This window comes from Kogia breviceps, chromosome 10 (assembly GCF_026419965.1).
Source record: "Kogia breviceps isolate mKogBre1 chromosome 10, mKogBre1 haplotype 1, whole genome shotgun sequence".
NCBI lineage: Eukaryota > Metazoa > Chordata > Mammalia > Artiodactyla > Physeteridae > Kogia > Kogia breviceps.
The window spans coordinates 7157696-7174093 of NC_081319.1; the positions used below are offsets into that span (position 1 = coordinate 7157696).

A 16398-nucleotide genomic window follows, 5' to 3' on the forward strand; every position below is an offset into this window, starting at 1 on the left:
GGGTTCAAATCCCAGCTCTACCATCTTGCTGGGGGTCATAAGATAAGTCTCTTCACCTTGGCCTTAGTTTTCTCATCTGTAAAATGGGGATGGTAATAATAACGATGACGAATCCATGTGGTTGGACTGTCATGAGAATTAAACAGTCAGGAGAGCACTGGGGTTAAGAACTCAGGATCTGCAGTCCGGCAGATGTGACTCAGAATCTCAACTCTGATACTTAGTAAAGCTGAGATCTCAAGCAAACCTCAGCGCCTGCTCTCCACATCTGTAGGTGAACATAATGACTTTACCAATCTCATGGGGGTTCAGATGACTTAGAAAGATAATATATGTAAAGTGCCAACCACAGAGTTGGGCCGCGTTGTTATATTTTAGAAATGACACTATCCACACGCACACGTATATCTGAATGACAGTTCTTATAAACCTACAAAATGGAGATTATTGTTTTTATGATAGAAACCTAAAAGGGCTGAAATTAACTTTCACCAATTTAAAGACAAACCCTAGGACTTCCCCGGAGGTCCAGCGGTTAAGACTCTAGGCTTCTGCTGTAGAGGGCGTAGGTTCGATCCCTGGCTGGGGAACTAAGATCCCACATGCTGCATGATGCAGCCAAAAAATTTTAAAAATAAAAAAATAAAGACAAACTCTATATGATTGCCTGACATGCAGAGAGAAGACATGGATTTCCCCTATACATTCTCAACTTTCTTATCATGAAAAAGGAATTGTGGCCTGGATGGTGAGGGGGGAAGGTTACAGCTGACTTTGCACAGGTACAAATCAAACCCCGGACTGAGGCCTCGTTAGCATCTGTAAAATGGGTACAGTGGAGGTCCCTGCCCTCCCCACCCCTTGACCCCTCATAGCTGTGAGAAAAGAAGTGACTGGTTTCCTTACCAAGTAAACTGGGCTCCGGTCATTGTCCATTGCAGGGATGCCGGTGAGGACCTCAGCTAACACCTGTGAGAACACGGAGTTAGCACGGCTCACACACACATGCACAAGTTCAAGCAGGAGCTTCTGGCCAAGAAAGAAGTTTCTTCTCAGGAACAAATTCTGAGCTCCAGGCCTGGCTCTGCTATCTACCAGCACAGACACTTGCCCCAAATCTGGAACGTGTGATTATCACTAAACACCCCCTCCAACTAAACACGCCACCCAGCTACTAGGAGAAGGTTTAAGTTAATTGATAGCAAGGTAGGGAGGATGAAAACCAAATGTGTGTGTATTACCATCAGATAGATAGATACACACACACACACACACACACACACACACACACACACACCTCTCTATATATAGATATACATATATACATCTATCTGTACACACACATACATGTACATACACACACTATATATACTAAAGATATTTTCATTTAAAACCCATCAGGAACGGTAAGGAGGCACTGCTATATTAATCTCAAGAAAAGGAGGAATCCATGTGCAGACACCTATTCTAGACAGAAAATCTCGGCAATATCCACAGCACATTTCATCCGCAGGGCTTTATTTACATTATTCGTCCATTAATACATTCATTTAAGAAAGGAGAGCAGCGCTGAGCCAGTGTTAGCCACCACACAAGTGACAAACTGTGATTTGTATCTTAATAAATGGGAAACCTGCTTTGAACAGAGATTCAGCAGAGATAACAGCACACTGGCTAAGGAGTCCGTAGTCAGACAGGCCTGGGTTCAAATTCTGACTCTGTTCCTTACATGCTTTGGGGATCTTTGGGCAAGAAACTAAAATCTGGGGACTTCCCTGGCGGTCCAGTGGTTAAGTCTCAGCGCTCCCACTGCAGGGGGGGTGCAGGTTCAATCCCCGGTCAGGGAACTAAGACCCCGCATGCCGCATCTGAGCCTGTATCCTTATGTGGTACATGGTGATCTAGTGGTTGTAAATATGAGGCAGTGGGTACTCCACCTTAGTGCCAAATCTCCCTCCCACAACTTCTCTCAAAGCCAGAATAAGGTCACATTACTGCCAAGAACTCCTCCACCCGGAAAGGGCCTGCAGGGTTACTAACAGACCGGCAGTGGCCAGGAGGGGGAAGCAGAGGGCACCCCTGCAGCTGGCGGAGGAGCCCACGGAAAAGGGACTCTGGCTGGGGCTCTGTCAAGGCAGGAGGGAAGAATAAGAGGAAATAGACAGACAGACATTTCCTCTGCCTCTTCCACATGGCAGGCCCTTTTACAGAGAGAGGTTACTTAGCGCTCATCAAAAAGAACACTGACCGGGCTTCCCTGGTGGCGCAGTGGTCGGGAGCCCGCCTGCCGATGCAGGGGACGCGGGTTCGTGTCCCGGTCCGGGAGGATCCCACATGCCGCGGAGCAGCTAGGCCCGTGAGCCATGGCCGCTGCGCCTGCGCGTCCGGAGCCTGTGCTCCTCAGCGGGAGAGGCCACAGCGGTGAGAGGCCCGTGTACCACAAACAAACAAACAAAAAAGAACACTGACCTACTATGGTATAGCACGGAGAACTATATTCAATATTCTGGGATAAACCACAATGGAAAAGAATATAAAAAAGAATGCACTTATGTGTATAACTGAGTCACTGTGCTGTACAGCAGAAATGACCATAAAGCTGTAAATCAACGATACTTCAAGAAAAAAATAAATTAAGAAAAAAAAAAAAAAACAGAAACGCAGTGTTCCCCACAACAAGAACGAAAGTTCAAAATCATACCATCCATCAGTGGCAGGGCTGAGAAAAAGACTGAAGGGAGCCAGGAGGCACTCACTGAATGAATGAATGAGTGATAGGAAAGTCAATTGTTACATCAGCAGCTGAGTTAAAAAGTCAAGAGTAAACAGAAATCAGGAGTGAGGGTGTGAAGGTAGAAATAATAACGATAACCACAATAATAATAATCATGTTGACCTATGCAACATACTCTGCTAACCAGTTTATATACGTTATCTTATTAATCGCCATATGTATGAATACCCCCATTTTCCAGAGGACAAAACTGAGGCCCAGGGTTACAGGTGACACCCGAGGTCACACAGCTGAAAGTGACTGAGCTGGGACTCAAACCCACGCTCTTAAGCTCTACCCTGTAAGTGCCTGGCAGCCTTGGGGTTCGGTTCCACTGGTTCTTAAAGGAGCAGGAGCTTGGGCTGGCCCTGCTGAGCTTCACTGAGCCCCTCGCAGTGGGGCTGAGGCGGGCGAGGAGGGGGAGGCGGGAGGGAATTGGGGAACAAGTAAACCAGAAGGGCCGATGGGCTGGGAGAAAGAGGGAAGCAGAATCTGCTATGTGGAGGCTGGGCTGAGGGCGGAAAAGTGGCTCAGAGAAAGGGCACTAGTGGGAGAGGCAGATGGACAGACTGTGGTCAGAGAGAGGAAGTGCAGAGCTTAAGACTGGAGAGGAAGAGAGCAGGCAAGGTCCACGATGCAGCTGTTGGCTCCTGGCAGAGGTCAGCCAGCGACTGTCACTTTTCTCAGCCAGCGTTTCCCAGACTGGGATCCACGGGTCTCTGATGCTTAGAGATGCTAAGAAAACCATGTTCCACAGTCAAGGGAATTTGGGAAACATTTTGGGAAGACGTTGCCATGGAGACCCTTTCAGAAAACAGCTTAGTAGTGAGCAGTGCCAGCAAGTTAGGGTCACTGAAGACCCTCAACAAGTTTATAAACCAGTCCTGACTGGGGGGGGGGGGTAGGGATTGGGAGCCCACCTCCGTACCATTGCTGGGGGGTGGTGGTGAATTCACAATTACCAGATTAAAGGCTATTTACCATATGAAAGGCTCTGGTTAATTATGTGGTAACTTTTTTTTTTTTTTCCTGCTTAACCTTGCTCAACCCAGCGTTTCTCAAACCTATTTCAACACATCAAAACCCTTTAAACACATCAAACCTATTGAGATCTCAGGGAACTGGTGTTCTTTGGAGACTGCTACACTCAGACCATGAACTCCTGGGGGAGGGATTGTGTTTTAGTTACATTGACATTCCAAGTGCCTGACACACAGTACTGATGGACAGCAGTGGTGACAAGGACAGAGGTGGGATGGGTAGAGAGCTACTGAGTGGATGGGTGGCTGTTGGATGAATGGTTGGATAACAACTGGACTGAGGGATGGACGGACAGATGGACAAAACAGATGGATGAACAGACAAGAGCAAACAGACGACTGGATAGGTAATCGGATGGCTGGCTGGATGCGAATCAGGGAAGCCAGGAGGTGTCTGTAGCCTGCTGGAATCTGGACGCTCACGGGGCAGGGAGCCTTTACTTCAAGGGTTGGCAAACTTTTTCTGTAACAGGCTAGATAGCAAATATTTTAGGTTTTGTGAGCCACGAACAATCTCTGTCACATATTCTTTTATTATGATTGTTGTTGTTGTTGCTGTTATTATTCAACCTTTTATAAATGTAAAAACCAGTCTTAATTATAGGCCATAGAAAATAGGCCACTGGACTGGTTCTGACCTGTGTGCCATAGTTTGCCAACCCCTGCTGTACCTGGTGGAACATTTCTAAGAGCCTCTATTATGTGCTTACAGAGGAGCCATGGGAAGGACAAATGCGTACAGGCCCAGATCTGAGCAGAGAAGGAAGCTCTTACTATTCCACAGCCGAATATGTCCACTCGCTTCGTCAGCTGCCCCACCCTGATGAAATCTTCTGGAAGATATGCAGCAAAGGCCTGGAGAAGGCAGGTCTTCATCGCGGTGTATTTTGACTTTTTGTTGACAGGACACCAGTGAGCCATCGAATGAGCCAGCTTGGGGGTGAAGTTTTGGTCTAGCAAAACATTGGAGCTGTGGGAAAGAAGGCGGAGAGAACCCTCTTGTTTTGAGGTAGACAAGAAGAGGTTGCCATGGAGACCCTTTCGGAAAACAGCTCAGTAGTGAGCAGTGCCAGCAAGTTAGGGTCACTGAAGACCCTCAACAAGTTTATAAGCCAGTCCTGACAGGGGTTGGGGATTGGGAGCCCACCTCCACCAGCAAATGGGGATGGAGCTAAGATTAGTCCTGCGGCCCCAGAAATGGCATTTGGTGGCCAGAGAGGTGCAGCCATCCTGGCCCCCATGGATGTCAGCCCGGATCGAGCTCAGCCTGCCAAGCCCAGAGGCTGGGCCGCCTCCATCTCTTCAGAAGCTGCTCCAACCCCCAGCTCTGGCCCAGGTGACTCAAGTCTAAATGCCAGCAACCTTTGGGACTGAACCTGCCCAGATAATGGGGGATAAGAAGAGCAATAAAAATATTCTTGGACCGTGGGAATGCACACTCTCAGAGAGGACTCCAAAGGAAAAATTAAAAATGTTTAAAAACTAAGCTTCATGTATAGAAATATTCAAACTCACCCCAAATGGTTTTTAAAAAGTAGACACAGAGAGCAGTTCTCCTAGGTTCCCTTACCCTGCTTGCTCTCCGCTCAAGTGGCCCCTTTCAATAAAGCCTTTGGTTTTGTCATAAAAAAGTAGACACCAATTCCAATATCCACTATTAGGAGTTGTTAAGTAAATAAATTATGGGCAAATACCTTCAATGGAAGACTAAGAATATACGAAATATGATGGCAGGCAATGTGGGGAAACGTTTACCATGTTTAAATCATGGGGGAAAGAGAATATGGATTGCTAAGCAGGTAACAGTGCTATCTTAGGGCTGAGATGTCTGCGTGGGCAGCGGCTGGAAAAAACCCAGAAAAATGGCGGCCAGCTGGTGAGTGAGGGCAGCAGGGCCAGGATGACCATTTGCCCTGTCATTTCCTTTCTTGCTATCACAGTCGGTTGTGCAATCAAATAAAAATCAGGGGGGAGAAAAGAGGAAAGGGCTTCCACTTCCCAAATGGGGAGAGAACTTTGGGGAAGTATGAGTTCTACGGTTTCGAGGTCAGTGTTGCCAGATCTTCTGGTATCTTCTGGAATCCTTCTCCGTGCTTCCAGTCTTGGGAGCACGTTACTGACTGATATGCTGGGGTACACACCTAACTCGCATCACAGTATCTGTGACAACAGATGCACAAGCAAGAACGGGTCTCCAGGACTTCCCTGGTGGCGCAGTGGTTGAGAGTCCGCCTGCCGATGCAGGGGACACGGGTTCGTGCCCCGGTCCGGGAAGATCCCACATGCCGCGGAGCAACTAAGCCCGCGAGCGACAACTACTGAGCCCACAAGCCACAACTACTGAGCCTGCTTGCCACAACTACTGAAGCCCTCGCTCCTAGAGCCCATGCTCCGCAACAAGGGAAGCCACCACAACTAGAAGCTCGTGCACCGCCACGAAGAGTAGCCCCCGCTCGCTGCAACTAGAGAAAGCCCGCGTGCAGCAACGAAGACCCAACGCAGCCAAAAATTAATTAATTAATTATTTTTTTAAAAAAAAGAACGGGTCTCCGCAAAGACCCTGAGCAAGGAGCTCCAAAGCCCAGGGAGCCTGGCAGACACGGCCCACAGCTCAAGGACCTGATCCAGACCAGCTGCTGGAGGGGAAGTGAAATACAGCAGGGGAGTGGAGGGCTTGTTGGGGAAATACCAACAAGCTTTTGGGGGAAGTACCTTTGTTAGGGAAAGACAAACGTGGAGACAGGCAGTTCATGCTGACAGCAATTACAGACAGAGTGCAACACAGAAACACTGATGTTCAAGGGTATAACAAAGAAAGAAAAGCCCCAAGAGAGGCCAGGAAGGGAGAGAAAGTGAAAGAGGAGAGAGACAGAGGGAGAGGAATGGGACCCAGGAATGTGCGACATCTCATCTCTGTAGCCCAGCCCTGGGCGGGGCCCAGCCCACCTCTCTCACCTCTTGACGTTGCCATGGATGATCTCCAGGCCATGTAGATGCTCCACGGCATGAAGCAACCCTGAGCAGATGATGACACGCTGGGGCCAGGGGAGGGGGTCTGAGCCACCCTAAGAGAAAGAAAAGGAGAAAACAGTCACACATGTGCCTTTGTAAAGTCCCAGTGGCAGGGTCCTGGGCTCCTGTCTCTCCTCCAGCCCTCATGTCTTCTGCAACAGGGCTCGGCCAGCATGGTTCACTGGCAGGGTACCGGTTTTGACATCAGACACATCTAGGTATAAATCCCAGCTCAGACATGCACTAGCTGTGTGACTTTGGAAAAGACACTCAACATCTCTGAGCCTCTGCTTCTTCAGATATAAAATAGAAATGTTAATCCCTATGCTTTAGGGATGTTGTAAGGATTCAAAGGAGTGAATGGTATGCCCCTAGCATAGTGCCTGTTACACAGTGGGTGCTCAAAAAACAGAAGTTATTTTTATCATGACTGTCATGTGGCAGCTCTGGAATTCTTCTCTAGGAGGGGCTGGTTGGTAGAGGAGCTAGGGAGCTTGTGTTGGCACACCAAGCACATGGGCTGATTTTGTAAGTATTGGGGGAGATCTCACAAGAGCTGATGGGGATTATCAGTGGTCTAAAGCCCCCTCCCTTCCCCTACCTGCCACTGAATGTCCAAGCAAAACCACCCCTTATTTTTTAGGTTGTCTCTTAGGTCCCACATCCTCTAAGAACTGGCCTTGCTAATGGATTTCTTCTAAAAAACTCTGGAATCTGGAGCCACACAAACCCAGTTTAAACTCTAGCCCTGATACGTGTCAGCTGTGTTCCTTTGGGTAAGTCACTTTGCCTCTCTGTGCCAGAGACTCCTCTTTTTGAAAATGGGGGAAACCTCCAGGGCTGTGGCAAGGTCCGAAGGAGATGTGTAAAGCCATTACCAAGGTGTCTTGCACACAGTGAGAGTTCAGCAAAGCTACCAATCATTATTATACCATGAATAACTGCTTTGTCTGGTCCCTGCCAAGGGAAGCAATAATTCTGTTGCAGAATGACTTTTTACCCTCTGTTTGAGGATTGTATGGGAACGAGCCTTGTCTTAAAAATGGTAATTTTAATAGATACAGCACTCACATAGTATGACCTGCAAAAGGTCAAAAGGGTGTGGAGTAAAAGTTTCTCTCCCAACCTCCCAACCTCCATCTACATAGTTCTCCCCAGAGGCAGTCAAGGAACCAGTTTCTTGTATCTTTCCAGAAATATTGCATAAATTCACGAACAAATAGAAATTAATTAGAATAGCTTTTTTTTTTTTTTTTTTGCGGTACACGGGCCTCTCACTGTTGTGGCCTCTCACTGTTGTGGCCCCTCCTGTTGCGGAGCACAGCCTCCAGACGCGCAGGCTCAGCAGCCATTGCTCACGGACCCAGCCGCTCCACGGCATGTGGGATCCTCCCGGACCGGGGCACGAACCCGTGTCCCCTGCATCAGCAGGCGGACTCTCAACCACTGCGCCACCAGGGAAGCCCCTAGAATAGCATTTTTTAATTAAAATTTGCCTCCACTTTCCATACTCTGTTAATTCTTCTTCTTGTCCCATTGCATTGGCTAGCAACTTCAGAACAATGTTGAATAATATAGCACTATGGGGTACCTTTGTCTTGCTCTTGACTTAAATGCCTCTTGTCAAAAAACGTTTTAAATAGGTTTTTACCTGAAGATGTTTAGCCAGATCTTATCTATCTTGGCCCAACTCCTCTTCTCAAAGGGTCTCTCAAGGCCCCTTTCCCCTCTGGACTCCTAAAAGTCCTTAACCCTTGATTCTCCAACTGGGTACTGTCTAATCCTGTTCTTTGACCATGACTGAGCCCCTTACCTGACCCTGGAGTCTGTCCTGTAAGGAACCATTTGCCATGTACGGGTAAATCAAGCTGTAAAACTGTTTTCCAGTGCAGAGGCCCAGCAGAGGTAGGACATTGGGGTGGCAACATCTGAAATCAGACATCAGTAGAGGAATGAGAAGTCAGACAGAAAGAATAATCAAAGACTGCTCCATTTCCTACCTGCTAAACCTCTTCTGCCCTCTCCACCCCCTGAGGCCACCAGTAACCTCCCAGGTAGTAAATGCTCTAAACCCTGAGAGTCCAGCAACAGGACAGAGATGACAACTGCATGCCTTCAAGGAGCTTAAAATCAAGTAACTCAAAGTACGTGACACCCTAACCACCCGTCTTCCAGAAACAGAGGCTTAGAGGTTAAGGAGCTTGCCCAAGGTCACAACTAGCAAACACTGAAGCCAGGACCAGATAGCAGGTCTGCTTGACTCCCAGGACTCGGGTTCTTCCCCGAAATCCTCTTCTGGTGGGTTCCGAGTCCCTGTTCCCTCTTGACCCTCCTCCTACCTCTCTGACTGCTCTTTCTTGGCCTTTTCCACTAAGACCCTCCTCCTTTGCCTTCCCCTGAAACTTGAATCTCCCTGGCTGGGCTCATCATCTTGTTTTATGAGCTTCTCCACCAGGAATCACTCACCTCTATGAGGAACGTCCCCACATCTCTCATCTCCAGGCACATCCCACACACCAGAACTGACTGTCAAATCGCATCCCCATGTTCCAGGGGAACAATCTAGACTCAACAAGTTCCAAACCTGCTTCTCTGCCCACAGTTATTTTCTCAACCAAGGGCACCACCATCCATCCAGTTTCCTAGAAACCTCCTGACCTCCCCCATCTAATTAGTCACCGTTCACTGTCATACATAGCTTTCAATACATCCCCTTCATTCTCCCCTCCTCTGCCTTGGGTCCGCCCCCGATGAACTCTCCCCAGCACTGTTGCAACGGCCTCCTGCCTGATCCCTTGGCCCCCCTGCACTCCCCCAGGCCATCCTCTGCACAATTTTCACACTCAGTAGAGTTATTTATACTTCACTCTCCCCACTGGACCATAAGCTTCCCCAAGGCAGGGGCTGTGTTTTCTTCATGTCTGCAGTCCCTAGAACAAAGAAAGGCCCTGACTGACGGTTCACATTTGCCAAACCAATGAATGAAGAAGTGAGTACCAACTCCAGGAAGGCACTACGCCAAGGTGGAAAGGGAATCAGATTTCCCGTTTCCATTAAGTGTGTGTGTTTGTGTGTGTGTGTGTATAAGTGTGTGTGTATATATGTGCACGTGCACACGTGCGTGTGTGTGTGTGTGTAGTCATGCATATGTATGAAGTGAGAAAGGATTAAAGAAACTATATCAAGCTAACACCTATCCTTCTCAAACTCTTCCAAAAGATAGCAGAGGGAGGAACACTCCCAAACTCATTCTGTGAGGCCACCATCACCCTGATACCAAAACCAGACAAAGACGTCACAAAGAAAGAAAACTACAGGCCAGTATCACTGATGAACATAGATGCAAAAATCCTCAACAAAATACTAGCAAACAGAATCCAACAGCACATTAAAAGGATCATACACCATGATCAAGTGGGGTTTATTCCAGGAATGCAAGGATTCTTCGATATACGCAAATCAATCAACGTGATACACCATATCAACAAACTGAAGGAGAAAAACCATATGATCATCTCAATAGATGCAGAGAAAGCTTTTGACAAAATTCAACACCCATTTATGATAAAAACCCTGCAGAAAGTAGGCATCGAGGGAACTTTCCTCAATATAATAAAGGCCATATATGACAAACCCACAGCCAGCATTGTTCTCAATGGTGAAAAACTGAAACCATTTCCACTAAGATCAGGAACAAGGCAAGGTTGCCCACTCTCACCACTCTTATTCAACCTAGTTTTGGAAGTTCTAGCCACAGCAATCAGAGAAAATAAAGAAATAAAAGGAATCCAAATAGGAAAAGAAGAAGTAAAGCTGTCACTGTTTGCAGATGACATGATACTATACATAGAGAATCCTAAGGATGCTACCAGAAAACTACTAGAACTAATCAATGAATTTGGTAAAGTAGCAGGATACAAAATGAATGCACAGAAATCTCTGGCATTCTTATACACGAATGATGAAAAATCTGAGAGGGAAATTAAGAAGACACTCCCATTTACCATTGCAACAAAAAGAATAAAATATCTAGGAATAAACCTACCTAAGGAGACAAAAGACTTGTATGCAGAAAACTATAAGACTCTGATGAAAGAAATTAAAGATGATACAAATAGGTGGAGAAATATACCATGTTCTTGGATTGGAAGAATCAACATTGTGAAAATGACTCTATTACCCAAAGCAATCTACAGATTCAATGCAATCCCTATCAAATTACCACTGGCATTTTCTACAGAACTAGAACAAAGAATTTCACAATTTGTATGGAAACACAAAAGACCCCGAATAGCCAAAGCAATCTTGAGAACGAAAAATGGAACTGGAGGAATCAGGCTCCCTGACTTCAGACTCTACTACAAGGCCACAGTAATCAAGACAGTATGGTACTGGCACAAAAACAGAAATATAGATCAATGGAACAGGATAGATAGCCCAGAGATAAACCCACACACATATGGTCACCTTATCTTTGATAAAGGAGGCAAAAATATACAGTGGAGAAAAGACAGCCTCTTCAATAAGTGGTGCTGGGAAAACTGGACAGCTACCTGTAGAAGTATGAGATTAGAACACTCCCTAACACCACACACAAAAATAAACTCAAAATGGGTTAAAGACCTAAATGTAAGGCCAGACACTATCAAACTCTTAGAGGAAAACATAGACAGAACACTCTATGACATAAATCACAGCAAGATCCCTTTTGACCCATCTCCTAGAGAAATGGAAATAAAAACAAAAATTAACAAATGGGATCTAATGAAACTTAAAAGCTTTTGCACAGCAAAGGATACCATAAACAAGACCAAAAGACAACCCTCAGAATGGGAGAAAATAGTTGCAAATGAAGCAATGACAAAGGATTAATATCCAAAATTTATAAGCAACTCATGCAGCTCAATAACAAAAAAACAAACAACCCAATCCAAAAATGGGCAGAAGAACTAAATAGACATTTCTCCAAAGAAGATATACAGATTGCCAACAAACACATGAAAGAATGCTCAACATCATTAATCATTAGAGAAATGCAAATCAAAATTACAATGAGATATCATCTCACACCGGTCAGATTGGCCATCATCAAAAACTCTAGAAACAATAAACGCTGCAGAGAGTGTGGAGAAAAGGGAACACTCGTGCACTGCTGGTGGGAATGTAAAATGATACAGCCACTATGGAGAACAGTATGGAGGTTCCTTAAAAAACTACAAATAGAACTACCATATGACCCAGCAATCCCACTACTGGGCACATACCCTGAGAAAACCAGAATTCAAGAAGAGTCATGTACCACAATGTTCATTGCAGCTCTATTTACGATAGCCAGGACATGGAAGCAACCTAAGTGTCCATCAACAGATGAATGGATAAAGAAGATGTGGCACATATATACAATGGAATATTACTCAGCCATAAAAGGAAATGAAACTGAGTTATTTGTAATGAGGTGGATAGACCTGGAGTCTGTCATACAGAGTGAAGTAAGTCAGAAGGATAGAAACAAATACCGTATGCTAACACATATATATGGAATCTAAAAAAAAAAAAATGATGTCATGAAGAGATTAGTGGTAGGATGGGAATAAAACACAGACCTACTAGAGAATGGACTTGAGGATATGGGGAGGGGGAAGGGTAAGCTGTGACGAAGTGAGAGAGTGGCACATGGACATATATATACACTACCAAATGTAAATTAGATAGCTAGTGGGAAGCAGCCGCATAGCACAGGGAGATCAGCTCTGTGCTTTGTGACCACCTAGAGGGGTGGGATAGGGAGGGTGGGAGGGAGGGTGACACAAGAGGGAAGAGATATGGGAACATGTGTATATGTATAACTGATTCACTTTGTTGTAAAGGAGAAACTAACACACTATTGTAAAACAGTTATACTCCAATAAAGATGTTAAAAAAAAAAAAAAAGAAACTATATCAAAATCTGAATACAGTAGTAGTTACTTATAGGTGCTGTGGAAAATTGGTGATTTCTATTTTCCTCTTTATAATTTTCTTTATTTCTTACAATACTCCACAATCATCACACACTGCCCGAGGCTACACACCGCCAGAGGAACTCAGACAGTGACTTGCCAGGCTGAGCGACAGCTGGTGTCCAGCACACTGCAGGGGTCCAGGATGCACGTGTGCAATCCATCAGGCAATGACGGCAGAGCCAAGATAAGTGTCCACGTATCCAAATGTCCTCCCCCTCCCTTTCCCAGTCCCCCCCACCAAGCTCTGTGACAGGGAGGCTCACTTTACCTCTCCAGCCTCAGTTTCCTCAACTGTAAAACGCAGGTCTGAGGATGACTTCTGAAGGTCCTTACTGCTCAAAACCAGGGGTAAGTAAAAGTTCTCTATAAAGTAAATAGTAGCTATTGCAGGCCATCTGGCCTCTGCTGCAGGATCATGCAAAGCAGCCACAGATGACACAGAAATAAATGAGCGCGGCTGGGTTCCAATAAAACCCTCATTAAAGACACTGACATCTGAATTTCATATACTTTTCATGTGTCATGAAATAATCTTTTAATTTTGTTCAACCCTTTTTGTTAAAAATTAATTTATTTATTTAATTTATTTTTGGCTGCGTTGGGTCTTCGTTGCTGCGTGCAGGCTTTCTGTAGTTGCGGTGAGCAGGGGCTACTCTTCACTGCGGTGTGCGTGCTTCCTACTGCAGTGGCTTCTCTTGTTGTTGTGCAGCACAGGCTCTAGAGTGCAGGCTCAGTAGTTGTGATATACGGGCCTAGTTGCTCGGAGGCATGTGGGATCTTCCGGGACCAGGGCTCGAACCCGTGTCCCCTGCACTGGCAGGCGGATTCTCAACCACTGTGCCACCAGCGAAGTCCCTCTTCAACCCTTTACAAACATAAAAACGATTCCTAGCTCTCAGGCCATAAAAACACGGGCTGGGCCAGATTGAGCCTGTGGGCCATCATCTGCCATTAGAGTTGGAATCAGTAAGTTTCTGTCCCTCTCAAAAAATGGGACAAATACAGATTATCTGCCCCCGCTCCCAGGAAGGAAGGAGTTGAGCCAAGTGAGCCAAGGTTCTTTTCTAATTCTAATCCATGCATACAGTGGCTACAGAGAAAAAAGCACGGCCCCTGGAGCCAGACTAACCAACCACATTCCAGCTCTGCCACCTACTAGCTGTGTGATCTTGGACAAGACACTTAACGTCTCTGTGCCTCAATGTGCCCATGTGTAAAATAATGTGATAATAGTAGCCATGTTACAGGGGTCTTGTGAGGATTCAATGAGTTTACATAAAGAGAATGCTTAAAACGTGCTGGCCACACAGGAAGCAATATATACAGGTTAGCGGTCATCACTATCAAACAAAGTATTTTCCAAAGGGGAGGCTTACCTACGACAAATTTGTACCTCTGCCTGGAAGAATTCTTCAATTGATCCTGGACCTGAACAGGCCATCTGTGGGAAAAGCCAGTGAAACATGAAAATCTAGCCTCACCATGTAGTCTCCACCCCTTACTGGAAACCAAGAAGTGCCCACCTCTCTGAGCTTCTTGAAGACAAATGGAGTGCCGAGCCTTTGCCCTCTGTAGATGTCAGCAAAGGTCCCCTCACTGATTTTGTGGTTTGGGTTGAAGTTATCAGTTGCCTGGACCACGTCCACCTCGCTCCAGAAAAGGCTGTCATCAGCCAGGCTCAAAACTGTCTCCTGCTTAGGAATGGAGCTGCTGAAATCCTGGGAATTCAGAGAGAAGAGACTGAGATTAAAATGGAATTAATATGGAAAATACTATTTTCCCTACTACCTCAGGGACTCTTAGAACAGCAGAGCTGAGGGGTGAAGGGGATCATCTCATCCAGGGAGCAGGGATGGCAAAGAGGACAGATCCCAGCTCTGCTTCCAACTTGCTCCATGACCTTGGACAAGTTACTTAACCTCTCTGAGCCTTCATTTCCTCATCAGCAAAAATAAAGATAACCATAATATCCTAGAGGGTAATTCTGAAGATTAACTAAAATGTGAGTATTCCCGGCACCCATGGTGGAGGTTTCCTTTTTTTTTTTTTTCTTCCCAGTTTACAAAGGTGAGCACCAAGAGGGTCACAGAACTGAAGTGAGTTTACACGGCGGGTCAATGGCTGGGCTTATGCCCCCGGTCCTGCACATGGTATACATGCTGGCAGGCAGGACACAGGTTCACATAACCCGTGTAAGCCTAAGAAAAGCAGCTCTGCATCAATCCCTCTTCTTCTTACAAATAGGTGTACCTAAACTTCCATTTTTTTAAGTTATACGTGCTCTTATAAACAGTTTTAGATAATTAGAGGGGGGCTAATTATACATGATCTCATTATCCACTTAACTGCTATTGAAGTTTAGTGTAATTCTTGCCAGTTAGATACATGAGAATTTATTTTTAAAAATTATGACCAAAAAAAAAAAAAAAAATTATGACCATGCCGCACCCACCGTTTTGATTTCCCGTGTTTTCTCTAAACGTGATACCATGATCATTCTTCCAATTACTAAATCATCTTTGAAAATGATTAATTACTTAAAAATAAATAAGTCTGCTTAAGTGACAGTCCCTTTTATGGAAGAGCTCCACTAACCAGACCCATGTAGCACTGGCTTCCCCGCCAGGCACGCTGCCCAGGACACCTTTAGGGGCCCACGGAAACATCTTAACGTAATTTCTTTCGAAGACTGATGAACAAAAATGAACTTTTCAAGTTGAAGAAAATGTTTTAATTTTTAATCCAATTTGGATTATGTTCATCTTTATACCGTTGCAGTCGTAAAATATAATTCTAAGTAACATTTTTAAATGAAAGACAGGGCCTAGAAAGGCAAAAATGCTTAAGATTCACAGAAGTCACTTGTGACCCTGGACCCAAATCTTTAAAAATTCAGGATAACTCTGATATATTTTGTGTTGAAAAAAAGGTTGAAGGGGAGGCATTTTGACTACTGCAACCAAGATGTTTTGGAAGGAGGAAGATGCCAATTATCAGCTCTCATTTAAATACAAATAATGGGGCTTCCCTGGTGGCGCAGTGGTTGAGAATCCGCCTGCCGATGCAGGAGACACGGGTTCGTGCCCCGGTCCGGGAAGATCCCACGTGCCGCGGAGCGGCTGGGCCCGTGAGCCGTGGCCGCTGCGCCTGCGCGTCCGGAGCCTGTGCTCCGCAACGGGAGAGGCCACGACAGTGAGAGGCCCGCGTACCGCAAAAAATAAATAAATAAATAAATACAAATAATGGAAAAGCTCATGAAAAACTAGAGTGCACCCTCTCCCTGCCCCTGATTTACTGAGGGCCAGCACTGAGAGTCTTAGAAGCTCAGAGTAATTCGATGGGCCTCGTTTCTCCCCTTCACCCTGACCCCTAACCCCCAAACTGTTCTCGAGGAATAAACACGTTGCATTTTTGAGAGAGGGTCACAAACTGGGGGCTACTGCTCGGGGGCGGAGGATTTACCTTTGAATCAGATGAGGCTGGCGGGTCGGTGTTTACGGAAGGAGAGGCATCTTCAGCAGGGCCCCGGAGGCTGGCTCTGGCTAGAGCAGGCCCTGGAAAGGAGGGACGG

The 16398-nt window shown here is 45.9% G+C and overlaps 1 protein-coding gene across 4 annotated transcripts in view; it reads right to left on the reverse strand.

Moving 5' to 3' along the window:
• The window catches only part of VHL (von Hippel-Lindau tumor suppressor), a 77268-nt gene that overhangs the window by 12556 nt on the left and 48314 nt on the right, over positions 1-16398 (reverse strand). For 2 of the 4 annotated variants that reach the window (XM_067043454.1, XM_059077673.2), the window contains 7 exons: positions 16290-16381; positions 14351-14545; positions 14204-14268; positions 8639-8753; positions 6769-6878; positions 4588-4783; positions 907-969 (listed from right to left, as the gene is read on the reverse strand). In XM_067043454.1, coding sequence (XP_066899555.1) covers positions 907-969; positions 4588-4783; positions 6769-6878; positions 8639-8753; positions 14204-14268; positions 14351-14545; positions 16290-16381 — 836 coding nt within the window. The remainder of the gene's footprint in view (positions 1-906; positions 970-4587; positions 4784-6768; positions 6879-8638; positions 8754-14203; positions 14269-14350; positions 14546-16289; positions 16382-16398) is intronic. The other 2 variants (XM_067043456.1, XM_067043457.1) reach the window with 1 other exon arrangement.